Below are 20,993 nucleotides of genomic sequence, written 5' to 3'. Positions count from 1 at the left end.
CAGCTAGGTGTATCAGACATTGTAAATCCTCAACATAAATTATAATTTAACCTAGAATACAGAGACTAGGTAGCAGGAGGAGAGGAAATGTAGAGATATTAATATCTTCTCCCTTATCAGAAAGAAACCTAGAATAAGAAATTTCATGCTTAATGGGCCAAAGAGTAAATCAGAAAACTCCATGGGTGATGGTATGCTCATGGTGGTGGTGGTGGTGGTGGTGATGGGGAATTATTTGCCCTGAGACCTCCCTTGGATTAATTTCTCCCCAGGACAATGGGAAAAATCATTTAATCCTTGGAGGTTTTTTTTTTTTTTTTTTTTTTTTTTGCTTGAGAGTGAGTCTGATCCTGTTTCTGATGGTTGTGTTCCTGAGCATCGTACTGAGTAAGTCACTGGCCTTGTAGCATCTGGAGTGATTGGAGTGACCCAAGATCCCCAGTTCCCATGTCACAAATGAGGATCCCACATATCTGGGACAGACATGGAACATTATTTCTGGGTGTGTCTATCTAATCTATTCATCCTATCTATCTAATTTCTCTATTTATATATATATGTGCCTACCCATCCATCCATCAATCCATCTTAGCTGTACGTTCATCCATTCCATCTATTTATCCTATTATCTATGTATCTATCTATCATCTATTAATAGCTATCTATCCATCTGTCTAATATATCCATTATCTATATCTACTTTATCTATCTACCTAATCTATCCATCCTATCTACTCTATCTATGTATCTACCCATCCATCTGGACCCTGAGCTGATTCCTCTGCACCCAGCTGGCCTGACGCCAGATGTTGGCTGGCTGCCCAGGCTCGGGAGACACACCCAGGCACAGGGATTTGTTGGCCCAACCCAACCCAGCCAGCCCTCCCACAGCCTTTGCTATATCAAGGGCCAGGGTCAAAGGCCTCCCAGCAGACGGGGAGAGGAGGTTGTGTGGGACAGACTGCTCCTAACAGAAGGTGCCAGGCTGGGGGTGGCAGGCCTGGGGGGGTCCTGGCCTGGGATGGAGAGGGGCACTGCCCAAGGCCCACGCAGCTCCCGGGTGCTGGCCTGAAAGATGGGTGGTTTCCGAGTAACTGAAACCAAGCCCCTGGCAACCTCCCAGTGATTCAGGCTGGGCCTTTCTGGACTTTAATCAGTCTCTCTCTCTCTTTCCCATTCTAAGTGCTTACTAGGGAACTGGAGGCCACTTGGCTGCTGGTTTTGGCTGGGCTTTTCTGGACTTTACCTCTCAGCCCCTTTTTACCCATCCCTGAGCCCTCCCTGCTCTACCTCCAGCACTGCCCATCCCTGCTTCTCTCCACTGTTCCTGGAGCTCCCTGGGCCCTTCCCTGGGCCTCAGGATCTCACCGTCCATCCCGTCTGCCCTGCAGGATGTCCCAGCTGAGCCTGTCCTTGCTGGGCCTCGGGCCAGTGGCAGCGTCCCCATGGCTGCTCCTCCTGCTGGTCGGGGCCTCCTGGCTCCTGGCCCGTGTCCTGGCCTGGACCTATGCCTTCTATGACAACTGCCGCCGCCTCCAGTGTTTCCCACAACCCCCGAGACGGAACTGGTTTTGGGGACACCAGGGCATGGTGAGTGTGGCAACAGGACGGGTCTAGGTCTCAGGGTGGATGGACTTCCTGAGGGGTATGAGGCTCAGGGAGTAGGGGTGAAGGTGTGGGCTGGGATCTGGGGTGACAGAGAAGCAGGGGAGGTATCTTACTCATTCCTCTGCTTATTCATTTCTGTGAGGTGCCAACCCAAGCCCTTCTCACCTCCTTGTCCTCCCACTCCAGGCCTGCATTGAATCCTTTTCCTGCCTGTCTTCCCACATTAATGCACCTCTGCGGGGCTCCTGGGCAGAGGGTTGGCTGCACAGAGAGGCGAGTCCCTGGCATTCCCACATTCTCCATTGCTGGACTCGAGGCCTCCTATGCCCACTGTCCAGGGTCCTCTCCTTGCCTGGACTATTTTCTATTATGAGGGTACAGCTGGGCCAGAGGAGAGGCATGGGCCGTCTCCCACTTCCACCACACCCGAAGGCACCTTCCTCTTATCTTTCGCTTCTTCTTATCTCCCTCTTATCAATGAGACTTGTTGCCAAACCCAGATAAAAGTTGGCCACTCACTTCACCTTTCAGAAGCTTTCCTTGGCCTTTCTCCTCCCTGTGACCTTGCCCTCTGACTTAGACCGCTCTCCTCTTTGGGGGATGTGGTCTTAGTCTGCTCATTTGCAAATGGCAGGATTGATGGATGTGTCCACAGGTGAGGTGGAAGGGTGCACAGGACACACTAGCACAGAGCCTGGTGCAGAAGCTGTTCCCAGGTGGGAGCCATTGTCCTGATGGACAGTTGGAGTCACCTCTGCTCCACTAGTGGCTGCTGAAAAGGGAGGGTCTTCCATGTGCAGAACCCTCTCCATGGAAGGAACTGGAGCCTCTGTGGATCAGCCAGGACATAAAGGCATGTGGGGACCAGCCTTAGGGCCATATCCTGAGGCGATACTGCTCCCCACAAATCTCCCCTGTGAGGACCTGCCCATATGGCTGCCTCTGGGCTGAAATGACTCCCAGAACAAGAAAATCTTTCCTCTCAAGATAACTGGGCCTCTGTGAGCAGACAGTGTGTCTTCTCCCTCTGCCCTGGGATGCACCCTTGGGACTTGGAGATGGACCCAAGAGAGATAGAGCAGGAGGAATGTGGATAGATAGATAGAGCAGGAGGAATGTAGATAGATAAATAGATAGATAGATAGACAGATAGATAGATAGATAGCTAATAGATAGATAGATAGATGCACAGATAGGGTGGATAGATGGATAGATGGATGGATGGATGGACAGGTATGTAGGTAGATAGATAATAGGATAGATGGATGCATGGACACATGGATGCACAGATAGCATGGATAGATGTATGTATGTATGTATGTATGGATGGATGGATGGATGGATGGATGGATAGGTAGGTAGATAGATAATAGGATAGATGGATGCATGGACACATGGATGCACAGATAGGATGGATGGATGGATGATGGATGGATGGGTAGATAGAGTAGATAGGATGGATAGATTATGTAGATAGATAGAGTAGATATATATGATGAATAGATTAGACAGATGGATAGATGGCTATTAATAGATGATAAGCAGACAGACGGATGAATATATGAATGGATGAAAGTACAGATAAAATGGATTGATGGATAGATGGGTAGGCAGATAGATATATAGATAGAAAAATTAGATAGATAGGATGAATAGATTAGACACACCCAGAAATAATGTTTGACCAACTACCTGGTCATCCCTTAGCCCAATCAAGTGGACACCTAGAATTAACCATCACAGAAGGTAATGACCCCTGCCTTGCTTGCAGGTCAACCCCACAGAGGAGGGCATGAGAGTTCTGACTCAGCTGGTGGCCACCTACCCCCAGGGCTTTAAGGTCTGGATGGGCCCCATCTCCCCCCTCCTCAGTTTGTGCCACCCCGACATCATCCGGTCTGTCATCAACGCCTCAGGTACCATCTGGAACACGTGGTGGTGGGTGCTGCAGTGCATTTGAGACCTGCACTTCCTCTATCCCCAAGCTCCTGTGTGGGCCCTGCAGTACTCTGGCCTCTCCTTTCCTTCTCTCTCAGCTATCTTCATCTTTCTTTCATGTATTCATCAATTCCCATCTCAGCGTCTCCTCTCTCCATTGCCATCTACCCCCTGTTCTGGTGTTCTGGGCTGCCCTGGAGCCCTAAGAGACCTCAACCCAAGGCCCTGTCCTGGAGGAAACCCCAACTTTAAGGAGATGGACCTGGACAGAGATATCCCCAACTTCATGGGATCAGGAAAGGGCCAGAGGGAGATGGATCACAGCCCAGGGAAGAACAAGGTCTCTGCTGGGGCAGCCTGGAAGGCTTCCTAGAGGAGGAGTTACTGGAGCTGTGTCTGGAACAATGAGCAGGAATGTTTGAAAGGAGAGTGCAGGGTGATGCAATTGGACATCATTAGTATTCAAGGCCCATTGCCAGGCCTAGCATCACCTTGCCTGTCCCAAAGCCTAGAACAATGAGGAGGACTTGTGGCTGGTGGGGGATCTGGGCTGCTATTTCCATGATGTCCACCTCTGGTGGGTCAATTCCTTTTACCCCATCCTATAGCTTGTCTGCCCTAAGTTCGTTGCTCTCCTGCTGCAGGTCCCGGGGATCTCCAAGATGAGACTCCACCCCAGCTTGGGACCCTTTTCTTGACCCCTGTGCTTCCCATCATTGGACAGGCCAGGCTGAGCAGGGGGAATGGGCCGCATCCTACAGAGACCATGGCTCTGACCTCAAAATGCTGAGTGACTCTGGGCTGGTTCCCAGCTGTCTCTGATTATTGAAGTCTTTCAGTTGTGAGTGGTGGAAACCCAACCTGGTGTGGTCTAAGCAAAGAAAGATAATCTATTGACTTTAAAGTCCAGGGAGGGTGGCCTTCAGGCATGGCTGGATCCAGGTCTCACACAATGTCACTGGGAATCTGTCTTTCTCTCTTGGCTTTAGCTTTCTCCACGTCACTTTTCCTTTCAAGTTGGCCTTTTCCTCATGACGTCAACGATGAGTCCCAGAAGCTCAATTCTCATGGGAAAGCCCACCTTTCCCCTAGAGTTCCCAGAAATGGCCCATGATTTACTTCTCCTGGCCTGGATCACAGGACCAATTTTTCACCCAATCCCTGTGTCTCTGATTGCCCAGTCTTGGCAGGCCTGGGTCTTCCAGAGCTACTGTTTTCGGGGCACAAAGAAATTTGTTGGTTAAGGATTCAGGCCATGGGTGCAGATAGACCTAGTCTTAGGCCTCAGGCTTGCCATGGTCTGGGACTGTGGGCAAGTGACTTTATTATTCAGAGCCTCAGGCTCTTCATCTGGAAAATGGGATGAATGAGAGCCCAGGGAACATGGTGTGTGGATCCACATGGGGAAAGACCTTTTCTGTCTGTGTAACTGAAGGACTGCAGAGTCCTGCTTGGAGGATGTGAGGAGGCAGGGGGTGCTCAGCACTGACAGGAGGATGAGATGCTGCTTGAAATTCTCAGGGAGAGGGCTTCTACCTCTTCCTTGCAGATCCTTCTCTCTCACAGCCTAGGAGAGCATGAATTGGGTCCTGTGTGTTTTTCTTCAGATTCACAGCTCGGAGGAAGGTCTCCTATACACACAAAGCCTGGCGTGCACCTTTGGGGATATGTGCTGCTGGTGGGTGGGGCCCTGGCAGGCAGTCATCCACATCTTCCTCCCCACGTGCATCAAGCCTGTGCTCTTTGCTCCAGGTAGACATTGCACTGGCCAAGCTTTGCCCACAGCTGGGGTCTCTGTGCTGCCTCCAGCTGATCACGTGACCCATGTGCAGACAGGAGGGGCTGTGGTGGAGATGCCATTGCCTCCATCGCCCCTGGACTTCCACCTGTCTAACCTCTGTTCCTGTTTGCTCATGTCTGGGGCGTGGCTCTACGATGGCTGTTATATGGCCAGGTCTGCCTTGTATATTTACACCTGGGTCCTGGTTACACCTGAAATATGTTATACCTGGTTACATCTGGTATATAATTCCAACTGGGGTCATGTAGAGCTGGTCATGTGTGGGGCTTATCTGTGGCCAAGGACATTTGGGGCATGTGAGGGCCTGTTTGGTTCTTGTCTCAGGTGCTGTTTGACATTGCCGTTTTCTCCTGCTGGTCCAAACATCTGGGCATTGTGTGAGGTCTGGGGGTTGTGTGAGGTCTGGGACCCAGGGTCCCTACGTGAACTGTCTGAGACATTATTTGAGTCTTGTCTGAGGCATGTGTTATAGTATGTTTGGGTCATGCCTGAGGAACAGTCTGGGTCACGTGTTGGCTATGTCTGGGACATTAAAGTTACCATATTTATATTCAACCCAGAGCCTGTATGTGGAACACGCTTTTAAGATCATGTTAGACCATCTCATATGCATGTTAGAGCATACTGTCTCATGTTAGGAATTGTCATGTATTTTGTGGCCATGTCAGGACATGTGAACACATGTCAGGGTCATGTCTCATGTCCAGGTCCATGTCAGAAGATGCCATATCAGAAGATGTCAGAGAGTGCTGGGACAGACAGGGTGTCCTAGGTCCTTGTGAAGGCATTCTGTAGAGTGCTGAGCTGTACTCAGGGGTTGCAGAGCATGTTGGATCATGTAGGAGGCGTGTCAAGGCATGCTGGAGCCCTGACATAGCTCCTACGTGCCATGTTAGGCAGTGTCATTGTTGTACTGTGCTGTCGTAGCCTGGTCTGGTCTTCCCTCCCCTCCCCATCCTCCCTTCTTCCTCTGCCCTTGGCCCTCTTCCTGCTATGTGGGGCTCAGAGTGGAAGAAGTGCAAATCTCTTGCTGGGAGCCTCCACCCACCCCCAAAGTCCCTCCTTCACCTGGCTCCATGGCCCCTGATTGTCCTCATTTATGTCAGCTGCCATTGCACCAAAGGACAAGTTCTTCTACAGCTTTCTGGAGCCCTGGCTGGGTGAGTATCTGCAGGTGAACAGGGTTGGGAAAAACGCTGGGGGGCCGGGGGAGGGAGAGGCCCTTGCCCATGGCCCTTGGCTGCCCTGCTAGGGGACGGGCTCCTGCTGAGTGCTGGTGACAAGTGGAGCCGCCACCGTCGGATGCTGACGCCTGCCTTCCATTTCAACATCCTGAAGCCCTATATGAAGATTTTCAATGAGAGTGTGAACATCATGCACGTGAGTTATTTGAAGCCAAGGTCGCAGCTGCAGCCTTGGGGTGAAAGGACAACAGACAGATCTAGTCTGGAATTTTGGCTCTGCTGGGTGCCATTGGGCCATTGCTCTTTCTCACTGAGCCTTGGTTTCCTCAACTGTAAAATGGGGATAATAATCCCTACTTAAAAGATGGTCAAAGTAATGTAATGGAGTCATGTCTCTGGTGCATAGCAGGTGCCCAGAAGGTGTCTGTTTCTATGATTCTGTCACCCAAGCCCTATAAAATCAAGAGGGTTATGACGACAATTGCATAGTAGCTGTTGCTGATAAGAAACCACCTGAAAACTCATTGGTTTAAACCAATAAGTGTTTATGGTTGCTAATAAGTCTGTGGGACAGTTGGCGGGTTCTTCTGTATGTGGAAGGGATCACTCACGGTACATGAGCAGCTGGGGGTCAGGTAGGCAGCCTTGCAGGTGTTGACTGAATTCTGTCACGTTTGGGTTTTGGCTGGGACATGTTTGGGTTCTCTCACGTGTCTAGGTTTGGCCTCATCTGGGACCCCTGGATGTTCCTCCCTATGATTGTCTCCTTCCAGAAGGCGCCCCATGGTTCACAATGCAGGCAGGGCTCCAAGGAATAAGACAAGGCTTAGCTTCATTAGTTATTAACTCATCATTTTCACCACATTGTATTTTGACATCGAAAGCCAAAAGTCCAACACAGAATCAAAGGCAGGGGGATAAAACAGGCTCTGTCTATTAATGGGAGTTGCTGAAAAATCACATTGCAAAGGGTGCAGATATGGCAGGTAGGGAAGAATTGCGGCAAAGGTTTTGCGAAGTATCTAGGATTTATTTTTTAACTTGCAAATCGATAAGTTAGTTTGTTACTGTTTCATAAATTCTTCCAGAAGGATGAGAGACTCCTGGGTCAGAGACAAAGGATAGTTTACTACTCATGACACAGACAGCAGCATGCGTTTCTTGTTAGATTGCCTTTTTTCCCTCCAAGCTTCCCAAATCCCATGGGCTGACACAGGTGGGCTTCTATAAATGCCTGCTGACATCATATATTGCATTACAGAAAAGGAGCCTTAAGCTTAGGCAATCTGCTTTTACAGCAAGCAAAAGCAACTTGTCTAGAGAGAGTCTTTACCTTATCCCTCAAAGTTATTCTTCGCAAACACAACTCTGAGAAATTTTCCATGTTAAGAACATCAGTGTCTTGCATTCATGACATGCCCAGAAAGAATGCTCAGGACTCAACGAAGGACTACCTCCCCCAAAACAGGGATATTTTTGAAATCAATTTATAACAATGCAGATGGGGAAATCCAACATTTATTGAGCACATACCATATGCCAGAAACAATGCCATGTGCCCATTCCATGATACGAGTATGTATTGTCTAATTTGATTTTAACAACTCTGCAAAGGAGAGATTATGTATTTCTGCCCCATGGTAGATGATGAAACTGCAGGTCTGAGAGATTAGGGAACTAACCCAAGTTCACCCAGCTAATAAGTGAGCATGGCGAGGCGGAGCAGAGTTTCTAATGTGAATTATATGGCTCCAAAGCACATCATCTTAACTGTTCCTGAAGATTTGACAGGCAGGATATACGGGAGGGTAATGAGTTGACTAATGGCACACAGAGCGCAGAAGACAGAGCTGGAACTTGAACCTAGGTCTCCTAACTCCCAATCTTGGGTCTTCATCTCTTAATAGTAACAGCTTTTGCTTGCACCATAATCTGGTCCTCCCTGGGGAGGGGTCCCTGGGGAGAAGATGAAGAGGCTTATTCTGGGGAGCCCATCTTGGCAGTTGGGGTTGGAGAGCTGCTCAAGGGAGCAAGGAGCCTGCCCCAGCTCTGTCCCCTTCTCTGGCTAGGCCAAGTGGCAGCTCCTGGCTTCAGAAGGTAGTGCCCGTCTGGACATGTTTGAGCACATCAGCCTCATGACCTTGGACAGTCTGCAGAAATGTGTCTTCAGCTTTGACAGCCATTGCCAGGAGTAAGTTCTTGCCCAGGGTCTAGGATCTTGGGCCGTGGACACAAAGTTGGTAGGTGGGGGGCGGGGGAGGACTGAGCAGGGAAATCAGACAAACCTTCTTGGAGGAGTTTTGTTATACCTGATAATTGAAGGACTGGTATGAATTTTATCTTGAGGTTTCTAGGGACACATTAAAAGGGTTTGAACTGGTGGGTGTGGTCAAAGCGGGTCTCTGTCAGGGACTGACTGTAATGTAGCACTAAATGGAGTTAACACTGATGCAAAGAAGCTAGGGTGGAAGCTGGACCATGGACCAGTTGGAGGAGGATAAAGTCTGAGCTTCGTGGACAGCTTCAGGAAGGAGAAGGGGCAAGACTGTATACTTGGAGGGAGAGAGAGAATAGGAGCATACTGTGCAAACTATCCTCTGGGTGCCTAGCTGCATGGAGGCATCTCACAGAGATGGGATGCAGGGAGAGATGACAGCCTGGAGAGTTGATTTCATGCTGATCCCCATCCTGCATCTGAGGGGCCATCTGTTCCTGGGTATCCCGTTTACTGATAGGAGGTAGATCCTGGCTGCTGGTGGGAGGTGCTCCTGTGGCTTCAGGTGTATTAAATTGTTTCCTCCTTTTCTGCCCTTATCCTGCAGGAAGCCCAGTGAATATATTGCCGCCATCTTGGAGCTCAGTGCCCTTGTATCAAAAAGACACCATGAGATCCTCCTGCATATTGACTTCCTGTATTATCTCACCCCCGAAGGGCAGCGTTTCCGCAGGGCCTGCCGCCTGGTGCACGACTTCACAGATGCCGTCATCCAGGAGCGGCGCCGCACCCTCCCTAGCCAGGGTGTTGATGACTTCCTCCAAGCCAAGGCCAAATCCAAGACTTTGGACTTCATTGATGTGCTCCTGCTGAGCAAGGTGGGCCTCTCTGGGATCTGAATTCAAGAAGTAGAAGGGAGCTTCATGTGAAATGTCAGATGAAAGAATTTGAACTTGATTAAGAGGGCACTAGGGAGCCATGGAAGGTGATTGAGGAAGGGAGGGGCAGGTCAGAAATAGGTTTTAGAGATGACTGTGGAGTGCACCTAGCAGGGAGCTGCTGGGCTTGAAACTGACAAGTCTGAGAGTTTGCTCTATTTACAAGCTAATGAGTTAATTGTCCACATTTAACTCCATACATCTGCATCTATATCTATGTCTGGTCTATGTTTATGTTTTTGCCTATGTCTTTCCATATCTTTGTCTCTGTTTGAGTTTGTGGCTCTGTCTATGACTGTGACTATGTGTATGTCTTTGTCTTTGTCATTGCCAATATCTGTATGTCTTTGTATCTGTGTCTTCATCTTTGTCTATGTCTACACCTTTGTCCTGTCTTTTCTATGTCTCTGTTTATGTCTTTGTCTCTGTCTATATTTTCATCCATGTCTATGTGTATGTGTATATCTGTGTCTGCGTCTATGCCTTTGTCTTTTTCTGTGTTTGTGTCTTTGTCTCAGTGTATGTCTATGTCCATGTTTTTTGTCTGTGTCTATGACTATGTCTTCGTCTATGGCTATGTCAATGCTATGTCTACATCTTTGTCTGCGCCTGTGCTTGTGTCTTTTTTTGTCTATGTCTATGTTTATGTCTATGAGCAGTTGTGTCTGAGTGTGTGTCTATGTCTATGTTTATGTATATTTTTGTGTCTGTGTTTCTAAGTCTGTGACTTAGTCTATGTATGTGTGCTTCTGTGTCTATATCTGTGTCTGTGTCTGGTTTATGTGTATTTGTGTGTCTGTGTTTCTAAGTCTGTGACTTTGTCTATGTGTGTGTGTGTCTGTGTCTATGTCTATGTTTATGTGTATTTGTGTGTCTGTGTTTCTAAGTCTGTGACTTCATCTATGTGTGTGCATCTGTGTCTATCTGTGTCTATGTTTATGTGTATTTGTATCTGTGTGCCTGTGTTTCTAAGTCTGTGACTTTGTCTATGTGTGTGTGTGTCTATGTCTATGTTTGTTTATGTGTATTTGTGTGTCTGTGTTTCTAAATCTGTGACTTCATCTATGTGTGTTTGTGTCTGTGTCTGTCTATGTTTATGTGTATTTGTGTGTCCATGTTTCTAAGTCTGTGACTTAGTCTATGTGTGTGTGCATCTGTGTCTACATCTGTGTCTATGTCTATGTTTATGTGTATTTGTGTGTCTGTGTTTCTAAGTCTGTGACTTTGTCTATGTGTGTGTGTGTCTGTGTCTATCTGTGTCTATGTCTAGGTTTATGTGTATTTGTGTGCCGTGTTTCTAAGTCTGTGACTTAGTCTATCTGTGTCTGTCTGTGTCTATATCTGTGTCTATGTCTATGTTTATGTGTATTTGTGTGTCTGTGTTTCTAAGTCTGTGACTTTGTCTGTGTGTGTGTGTCTGTGTCTATGTCTATGTGTATTTGTGTGTCTGTGTTTCTAAGTCTGTGATTTTGTCTATGTGTGTGTATGTCTGTGTCTATATCTGTGTCTATGTCTATGTATATATGTATTTGTGTGTCTGTGTTTCTAAGTCTGTGTTTTTGTCTATGTGTGTGTATGTCTGTGTCTATATCTGTGTCTATGTCTATGTTTATATGTATTTGTGTGTCTGTGTTTCTAAGTCTGTGACTTAGTCTATATGTGTGTGCCTGGGTCTATATCTGTGTCTATGTCTATGTTTATTTATATTTGTGTGTTTGTGTTTCTAAGTCTGTGACTTTGTCTATGTGTGTGTGTGTCTGTGTCTATATCTGTGTTATGTCTATGTTTATGTGTATTTGTGTGTCTGTGTCAGTTTCTAAGTCTATGACTTTGTCTATGTGTGTTTGTGTCTGTGTCTATGTCTGTGTCTGTATCTATGTCTTTGTCTATGTGTACGTCTATTGTGACAGACGCATTAAACCTCTGGATCAGAGCAGCCCATGTCTTGCTCACAGCAATACTATCAGCCAGAGTGGGATTGTGGTACTGGCTCTTCATCCTCAAGTCAAATTTCTCCAAGGGCAAATGTTTTCACTTGTGTGTGCAGCAGAGTTTGCACCCTAAGAGAGGGGCCCTACATTATGAGTCTTGGCACATTTTCTATTTCTTCCCAAGAAAGAGAATGAGAGAGACAGAGAGAGAGGGAGAGAGAGATTGAGAGAGAATGCTAGCTTTGTGAGAGATGGTGTGCTTTGTTCTGGAGCATAAACAAATCCTCTTCAGTGAGATGCCATAGTCCATAGGCTTACAACCCAAATTTCTCCAGGGGGATAAGATTCTCTAGATTTATCACTCTAGGATGTGGGCAAGTATCTTTGAAGGCAACACTTAATCTCTAATTTCCAAGGGAAATTGCCATTTAATTCTCCTGTAACTCAGGTTGCCAGTAACTTTTTCTCGAAACTTTTCATTAAAATGTTTCATGGGTCATTGAGTCTTCCCAATAGGAACCCAAGAGGAGGCAAGGAAGCCAGAGAGGAGGGCCTTGAGGTGGGGGCTCTGGCCGTGGTGACCAAGAGGGGTCTAGGAGTGCAAGATGGACTTGGATTTCTGGAAAAAGGATGAATCTTAAGAGATTGTCTCAGATTAGACTCAAGAGCCCTTAGAACTAGTGTGACTTTTTATGGGGGTGGGGGTTGGGGGGTTATTGCCTTCTCTCCAGGATGAAGACGGGAAGAAGTTATCTGATGAGGACATAAGAGCAGAAGCTGACACCTTTATGTTTGAGGGTGAGGGCCCCAGTGTGGGGCTAGAGAGGGGACTGGGATCTCTCCCTTCCAGGAACAGGGTGGGTAGATCCCCACAACCTTCCTATCCCCCTTCCCCCATCCTCCCTGAGGCCCTCAATGCATGGGTGCTGTCTACCTTCGGGTGCTGAAGCAGCCCAGAGACCCAAGCCTGCCTTGCTGCCCCCCAGGCCATGACACCACGGCCAGTGGTCTCTCCTGGGTCCTGTACCACCTTGCAAAGCATCCGGAATACCAGGAGCGCTGCCGGCAGGAGGTGCAAGAGCTTCTGAAGGACCGTGAGCCTAAAGAGATTGAATGGTGAGTGCAGGTGCTGGTGGTCTCTTCCTGAGACCCTCTCATTGGCTCTGCTCCCCAGGTGGGGAGGGGAGGAAAAGCTGTTTTTGTTGATTCTGCCACTATTGCTTAGTGGGAATAGGAGCAGAGGACCACAGGCAGGACTTAATACCCAGCCCGACTGTCTGGGGAAAGGTTATAGACCCTTAGGACAGAAAGACCTGGGCTTCTGAGAGAATTGGTGATATGTGAGGACAGATAACGCCACTTAGCACATGTTCAGCAAATGAACTTCCCCTCCACTCTCTTCCTTTTCTCCCAGAAATATCATTTTTTTCGAACATCTTCACTTCTTGAATGTTTGCTCTTCTGTTCCCTAGTTCCTACTCTCCAGTCCAGTCCAGGGATTTAGAAGGGAGACCTGGGGGTAAAATTCATCCATTCTTGTCCAGAACACTTGCACCGTTCATCCATCCCATCCTTATTCAGCAAACACTCCCACACTGCATTCCCACCCCCACATCTGTGCACAGCATCTTTCTGTGCTTTGGAGACCTGGGAAGGAACCAACCCCAGGGATCTGTTTTCCAGGTGCTCCCAGCCTGGTGGCGGAACTGTCCCTGGGCAGGACACTCCCAGCCCACGTGGGTAGGGATGGGATTTACAATAAGAGAAGCAATACTAGGGGGTATAGAAAGTGTCTCAGTTGAGAGCCTAAATGAGGATCAGTAGATAATTGGGTACAGTTGGGGAGCAGTGCTCTAGGTCAAGAAGACTGCCTGGGGTCTTCGGGGGAGGAAGAGAGAGGGAGGAAGAGAGAGAGGAGAGAGAGGGAGAGAGAGAGAGGGAGAGAGAGAGAGAGCAGGGTCAGGACAGAAAGGAGGAGAAGGGGAGAGAGAGGGAGAGACTGAGTTGTGGTGAGATGATAAAACTGGAGATGGTAGCAGGGGCTGGCTGTGGAAGCCTTGGGGAAAATGTTAATGGCTTCAGTTTTAGCCCAAGGGCAATAGGGAGCCATGGGAAGTGTTTGAGCAGGGGAGGGACAGGTCACATCTGGGTACCAGGAAGATCTTTCTAGGGCTAGTGTGGAGGGCATACTGGAGAGGACCAGCTATAGAATGAGGGCACAGTGGGGACATTCTGAGACCAGAGCCAGGCCAGGGGCTGGAGGAAGGAGAGGAAGCATTGGAATGGACAGGTGTCTTGGATTCAGTGTCCTCTCGTCCACGCCTTTGCCCAGCACAGCAGTCCAGTGAGGAGGAGAAACATTTTTCTGCTTTTAAAACCAATAATTTTTCTGCATTTTTAACAAACAATTTTTTATTGCTGCATAAATAGATGCACATAGATTTGAAATACACGTGATAATCTAATACATTCGTATAATTGGTAAAGATCAAATCAGTGTACTTGGGATATCTGTCGCCTGAAATATTTGTCTCTTCTTTATGCTAGAAACATAACTAACATAAGCTAACTATTTAGGAATGTACAGTACATATCGTAAATTATAGTGAACTATCTACCAAGTGCTAGGTTTTATTTCTCCTATCAAACCTCTTATTTATGCCCGTTAATCAACTTCTCCTCACCCCTCCCTCCCTTCTACCAATCTACCTTCTATTTTCATGAGATCCACTTTTTCAGCTCCCACATGTGAGTGAGAACATGCAATATTTGTCTTTCTGTTTTTGGCTTATTTACTTACCACAGTGACCTCCAGTTCCATCCATGTTGCCGCAAATGACAAAATTCCAGTCCTTTTAATGGTGCATAGTATTCCATTGTGTATACATGACACATTTCCTTCTTTCCTTCCTTCCTTCCTTCCTTCCTTCCTTCCTTCCTTCCTTCCTTCCTTCCTCCCTCCCTCTCTCTCTTTCTCTCTTTCTTCTTTCCTTTCTTTCTTTCTTTGAGACAGAGTCTTGTTCTGTCGCCCAGGCTGGAGTGCAGTGGCACAATCTCAGCTCACTGCAACCTCTGCCTCCCGGGTTCAAGCTATTCTTCTGCCTCAGTCTCCCAAGTAGCTGGGACTACGCGTGCACACCACCACGCCTGGCTAATTTTTGTATTTTTAATAGGGCTGGTGTTTCACCATATTGGCCAGGCTGGTCTTGAACTCCTGACCTCATGATCTGCCTACCTCGGCCTCCCAAAGTACTGGGATTACAGGCATGAGCCACCGCACCCGGCTGCCACATTTTCTTTATCCATTCAGTTGATGGGCACTTAGGTTGATTCCATATTTTGGCTGTTGTGAATAGTGCTGCAATAAATACGGAAGTATAGATATCTCTTCCACAGATTTATTTTCTTTCTTTGGGATAGAAATTTCTTCTCTTCCTTTTCAGTAGTGGAATTTCTGGGTTATATGTTAGTTCTAGTTTTAGTTTCTTGAGGAACCTCTGTGCTGTTCTCTGCAGTGGCTGCACCAATTTATATTCCCGCCAACAGTGTGTGAGAATTCCCCTTTCTCCATATCCTCACCAGCATCTATCGTTGCCTGTCTTTTTGATAAAAGCCATTTTAACTGGGATGAGATGATATCTCATTGTGGTTTTGATTTGCATTTCTCTGATGATTAGTGACATTGAGCATTTTTCCATCTACTTGTTGGCCATTTGTATGTCTTATTTTAAGAAATGTCTATCAGATCTTTTGACCATTTTTAAATAAGATGATTTGAGTTCTTTTTCCCCTATTGAGTTGTTTGAGCTCCTTATATAATATATTCTGGTTATTAATCGCTTGTCAGATGGGTAATTTGCGAATATTTTCTGCCATTCTGTAAGTTGATTCTTCACTTTGTTGACTGTTTCCTTTGCTGTACAGAAGCTTTTTACCTTGATGTAATCTCATTTGTCTATTGCCTGTGCTTTTGAGGTCTTACACAGAAAATCTTTGCCCGGACCCATGTCCTGGAGTATAAAATCCAGATTTCAAGCAAAATTATGGATGTGGTTAAAAGAAAGGGTCCAAAAAATTTTATGATAAAAATGAGCTTCCTTATTAAGTGCCACCTTAGCAGTGACTATGGTCAACAGTTTTCTGTGTATTCTTCAAGAAAATGGCTATCCCAATGCCCACATTTATATGAATTCACATTGTGATTTTTATTTATATGAACACATACTGTGTTTTTCTTTGTAAAGAAAACTATACAAAATAGATGCAGTTCTGGACATTATCTCTGAGATCTTCTATTTTTCTTAAAATATGAGTTTTCAAAAATTAGGTTGTTTTTAAATTGTTCTTTCATTGATAAATTTTAATTATATATATTAGAGGTAAAATGTGATGTTATGATGTATGTATACAACCTGAAATTATTAAATCAGGGTAATGAACAAATCCATCCCTTCATGTATTTATCATTTTTATGTTAAGAACATTTGAAATTTACTCTCTTAGCAATTTCAATTAATACATTGTTCACTAAATCACCATGCTGTGCAGATCTCAAAAACTATTCCTCTTGTCTAACTGAAGCTTCTATCCTTTGACCAACATCTCACCCTTCTCTATCTCTCCCCCAGCCCTGGCCTCTGGTAACCATCATTCTGCTTCCATTTCTTTTCTTTTCTTTTTTTTTTGAGATGGAGTCTCGCTCTGTCACCCAGGCTGGAGTGCAGTGGCACGATCTCAACTTACTGCAACCTCTGCCTTCCAGGTTCAAGTGATTCTCCTGCCTCAGCCTCCTGAGTAGCTGGGATTACAGGCTCCCACCACCATGCCTGTCTAATTTTTTTGTATTTTTATTAGAGACGGGGTTTCACCATATTGGACTGGCTGGTCTTGAACTCCTGACCTTGTGATCTGCCGCCCTTGGCCTCCCAAAGTGCTGGGATTACAGGCTTGAGCCACTGCGCCCGGCCTCCACTCCTATTTCTATGAGCTTGACTATTTTAGGTCCCAAGATAAGTAAGATCATGTGTGTTTGTGTTTCTGAGCCTGGCTTACTTCACTTAGCATAAGTTCCTCCAGGTTCTTTCATGTTGTGGCAAATAAGATAAGTTTTCTTTCTTTCTTTCTTTTTTTTTTTCTAAGGCGGAATGGTATTCCATTGTATATACACACCACATGGAAAATGAGCATTAAATTACAAAACCAGTGATAAGAACAGATTCTTCTTGCACCAAATGAGATATTACAGATAAGACTAGCGTTTTCCTTGACAATCCTGCCACCCCACCTAATCCTTTCTCATTCTCCAAAGGTGTCTCCAGAGCCATAGATTTGTTCTCTATCTATCTATCTATCTATCTATCTATCTATCTATCTGTCTATCCATCATCTATCTATGTATCTATATACCTACTATCTATATATCATCTATGTATCTCTGTTTCTATCATCTATGTATGTATCTATCTATTCTCTATCTCTCTATATCTGTTATCTATTATCTATCATCTATCAATCTATCATCTATCTCTGAATCATTAATTTCATAAATATATATTCATATATTTTTTGCCCTTTTTATGTGCACATATGTATATATTTGTAACTTTTTTTCACTTGACAGTGTGTCTTAATACTATTTTTTTCTGAGTGCTAAATATTTTATTCCTTATTTATTCAGCTCATTCCTATGTTGAATGCACATAAACATTTTCAGTTATAGTAGATATTTCCAATTTGCCTTCCAGAGTGTCTGTACTGATTTACCTTTCAGCCTGCAGAATGTGATGAGACTAGTGATCCCTATTTCCTCCTTTTGTGTAGCTGTATAGTATTCCATTGTGTGGCTATTTATCTAAACATCTTCCCATCAATGTGTATGTGGCTTGTTTCCAACCTTTTGCTAAAAGTGGACATGAGGCAGTCAGCATGTGTGCACAGTGACCATTCCTTGCATGTATAAGCATCTCTGCAGGACAAATTCCCTGAAGTGCAATTGCTGAATCAAAGAACATTTGCATTGTACAATTTTAATTATCATTGCAAATCCTTTCCTATTAGCTGAGTTTGATGGCACAAGTTTTCCCATAACTTTACCAATACTACTAATGTATTATTAAATTTTAAAATCTATGCCAATCTTCATATTTCTTCTTTTGATGGACATTGTTTTAAATAAGAGTGAGGTTGAATATCTCTTGTGCGTGTTGATGTTTGTTTCTTTTTATGGAAGTGGTTCCTTTATTTTTTGCTCTTTTTCTTTGGATTCTTTAAAAATATTTACTTTTAAGAATGTGTATTAAAATTGATTTTTTTTTTTGAGACGGAGTCTCTGTTGCCTAGGCTGGAGTGCAGTGGTGTGATCTCAGCTCACTGCAACCTCCACCTCCCAGGTTCAAGCCATTCTCCTGCCTCAGTCTCCCGAGTAGCTGGGACTACAGGCGCCCACCACCATACCCCGCTAAGTTTTTGTATTTTTAGTAGAGACGGGGTTTCACCGTGTTAGCTAGGATGGTCTTGATCTCCTGACGTTGTGATCCACTTGCCTTAGCCTCCCAAAGTGCTGGGATTACAGGCGTGAGCCACTGCGCCCGGCCAAAATTGATTTTTTTTTTTTCTGTCTTGGGTTGCAAAATATTGCCTTTCAACTTTTGGAGGGTACTTTTGATTACTATCCTTTATCTGCAAAAACTACCATCTTGAGCATATTCAACTTCTGTGAAGTTAAATTGGTCCACTTTTTTCTTTCACAACTGTAAAATCCATCAGTTTCCCGGGATTTTGGTTTGGGCAGGGGCTGTCTTTATCAAATGTGAAGTTTTCACTTATTCTCATGTCTTTTTCTGAGCTTTCCCTCATGTTCCATGGGTCTGTTTTCTCATTTTTGCTGCAGTGCCACGCTATTTTTATTCTTGCGACTTTGTAACAATTCTTGTTAAAAGTTTATTACAGGGAGAAAAGGTCTCACTTGCAAACAGAGAAGCTGGTGCTCCCTTGATAAGGATTGGGGCTGGGGTGTTTCCTTAGGGACGACCTGGCCCAGCTGCCTTTCCTGACCATGTGCATTAAGGAGAGCCTGCGGCTGCATCCCCCAGTCCCGGTCATCTCCCGCCATGTCACCCAGGACATTGTGCTCCCAGACGGCCGGGTCATCCCCAAAGGTGCTCACAGCCTCACAGGGAGGAGCCTCCTGGGTAGGAAGAGGGGCCCCTCAGTGAAGGAGGCCTTCTCCTGACTGCTCCCTTCTCTCCCACAGGCATTATCTGCCTCATCAGTGTTTTCGGAACCCATCACAACCCAGCTGTGTGGCCGGACCCTGAGGTGCGGGGCCCCCCTCCCTCCCTCTGTTTTTGTCCATTCCAAGGCTCCTAGAGGAGGGGGCAGGGTTTTGATCAGGAGTATCCAACATCACCTCCCTCAAAGACATACACAACTGTCTGTCTCTCCAAGGCTGGTGGACCTGGGAGACCCCACCCAACAACCCTTCTTGGTCTCACCTCCAGGTCTATGACCCCTTTCGCTTTGACCCAGAGAACATCAAGGAGAGGTCACCTCTGGCTTTTATTCCCTTCTCGGCAGGGCCCAGGTAAGGGCGGCCTGTGTCTGAGGTGGGGACGGGTTGATGGGTGCAGGGGTCTGGGCATGACAGTGGGGAAAACGGGGACATTGTAGATGGTCCGAGTTCCAGCTCTCCTTCCCTCACCTCCTCTGGAGTTTATGGGAAAAGGTCCATAGTGTATGGTTGGGTTGGTCCTAGAAGGGTCTGTGGTGTGTCCCCTCCTACCCCACCTTGGTCTAGGCTGGGGGTTGGAGATGGGCTAGGCTCCCAGTATATGCAAGCCCGCATGGGGATCCAGGCACGGACACCCCCTTCTTTATTCCTCAAACTGCTCTAGGTGGGGTTGGGTGTCCCAGGCCAGGTTCCCGGCTTGATGGGGCCAGGATGGGGTTCTTGGTTGCAGTCAGAGTTCCCACCCCCCTCCCCTAGGAACTGCATCGGGCAGACGTTTGCGATGGCCGAGATGAAGGTGGTCCTGGCGCTCACGCTGCTGCGCTTCCGCGTCCTGCCTGACCACACCGAGCCCCGCAGGAAGCCGGAGCTGGTCCTGCGCGCAGAGGGCGGACTTTGGCTACGGGTGGAGCCCCTGAGCTGAATTCTGCAGAGACCCACTCTGACCCCACTAAAATGACCCCTGATTCATCAAAAGTGAAGCCTAGAATTACCCTAAGATCCTATTCCACAGTCCTGTAGTCCATCCTAGATATCTACTCAAAATAATTGAGACAAGTGTTCAAACAAAAAGACACTTGTGCATGAATGTTCATGGCAGCCCTATTCACAGTAGCCAAATGATGAAAACAACCCCAAGGTATATATTACCAGATGAAAGGATAAACAAAATGTGGTCCATCCATACAATGGAATATTACACAGCCATAAAAAGGAATGAAGCAGTGATCCCTACTACAATGTGGATGAACCTTGAATACATGATACTGAATGAAAGATGTCAGATGCAAAAGGTCACATAGTGTATGGTCCTTTTATATGAAATTTCCAGAACAGGCCAATCTGAAGAGATGTATAGCAGATTGGTGGCTTTCAGCAGCTGTGGGGAGGTGGGACTGAGGAGCGACTGCTAATCAGGATGGGGTTTCCTCCCGGGATGGTGAAAATGTTCCGGACCTAGATAGTGACGAAGGTAGCACGATACTGTGAGTGCACTAAATGCTATTAAATTGGATACTTTGAAATGGTGAATGTTGTGGTATGTGAATTCTACCTCAATCAAAAAAATTTGCCATTTTATGTCACATACATTTTTTTCTGTCCAGGTTGTTCATATAATATGCTGTGAGCATCTTTCCATGACATTAAATCATCTTAGGAAACATTATTTTGTGGTCTTCAAAATGTGTGTGTTAAGTGTTCAAATCAGTCTTAATTTAAAAAAAGACATCATGTTAGAAAATAAAAGTATTTTGTCTCACTTTGTAAGAATTAGCTTCATACACATTGACTATTAGTAACAAATTGAGTTATTCTTCATCAAGTAACTTTTGGGGTAGAGATCTCATTTTCACAGCAATAGATGCACAAATATTCATGTAAGATACAGGTGTGGTTAGACACCTTTCATAGAACAGTTATGGTCTGGAAATTCCACAGACACTGAATGTTTTGGTCGTATTAACAGAAGTAGATCACTGAGAAGGGAGAAGGTGACTTTTCAGCTCCCCCAGGTAAATGCTGATTTCATCCTCACATCGATCTTACATATTGTAGATGAACTCACTTGCTCAAGGTCACTCAGTGAAGGGTGGAGTCGTGGGTGAATCTGAGCAGTTTGGCATCAGAGGTCATGCCTTATGGTATCAAGG

At 46.0% G+C, this 20,993-nt stretch overlaps 1 protein-coding gene across 1 annotated transcript; it reads left to right on the top strand.

Annotated features, from left to right (window-relative positions):
• Positions 1-928: 928 nt before the first annotated feature.
• Positions 929-20,509, top strand: LOC129020916 (cytochrome P450 4F2). The gene is made up of 13 exons (XM_054465842.2): positions 929-977; positions 1,392-1,590; positions 3,380-3,524; positions 6,454-6,507; positions 6,600-6,727; positions 8,601-8,722; positions 9,354-9,624; positions 12,347-12,413; positions 12,602-12,731; positions 18,639-18,772; positions 18,868-18,932; positions 19,115-19,197; positions 19,600-20,509. Exons 2-13 carry the CDS (start codon positions 1,393-1,395, stop codon positions 19,763-19,765), a joined length of 1,563 nt encoding a protein of 520 aa, XP_054321817.2. The 5' UTR covers positions 929-977; position 1,392; the 3' UTR covers positions 19,766-20,509.
• Positions 20,510-20,993: the final 484 nt, after the last annotated feature.

Source organism: Pongo pygmaeus, chromosome 20 (genome assembly GCF_028885625.2).
Source record: "Pongo pygmaeus isolate AG05252 chromosome 20, NHGRI_mPonPyg2-v2.0_pri, whole genome shotgun sequence".
Lineage (NCBI taxonomy): Eukaryota > Metazoa > Chordata > Mammalia > Primates > Hominidae > Pongo > Pongo pygmaeus.
The sequence above is the reverse complement of the archived record's forward strand: the minus strand, read 5'-3'. Positions and strand labels throughout refer to the sequence as shown.

Coding starts and splice junctions, on each gene's coding strand:
- LOC129020916 (XM_054465842.2), top strand. CDS start 1,393: ATGTCCCAGCTGAGCCTGTCCTTGCTGGGCCTCGGGCCAGTGGCAGCG. Junction 12,414..12,601: donor TGACACCTTTATGTTTGAGG/GTGAGGGCCCCA, acceptor GCTGCCCCCCAG/GCCATGACACCACGGCCAGT. Junction 18,773..18,867: donor CGGCCGGGTCATCCCCAAAG/GTGCTCACAGCC, acceptor TCTCTCCCACAG/GCATTATCTGCCTCATCAGT.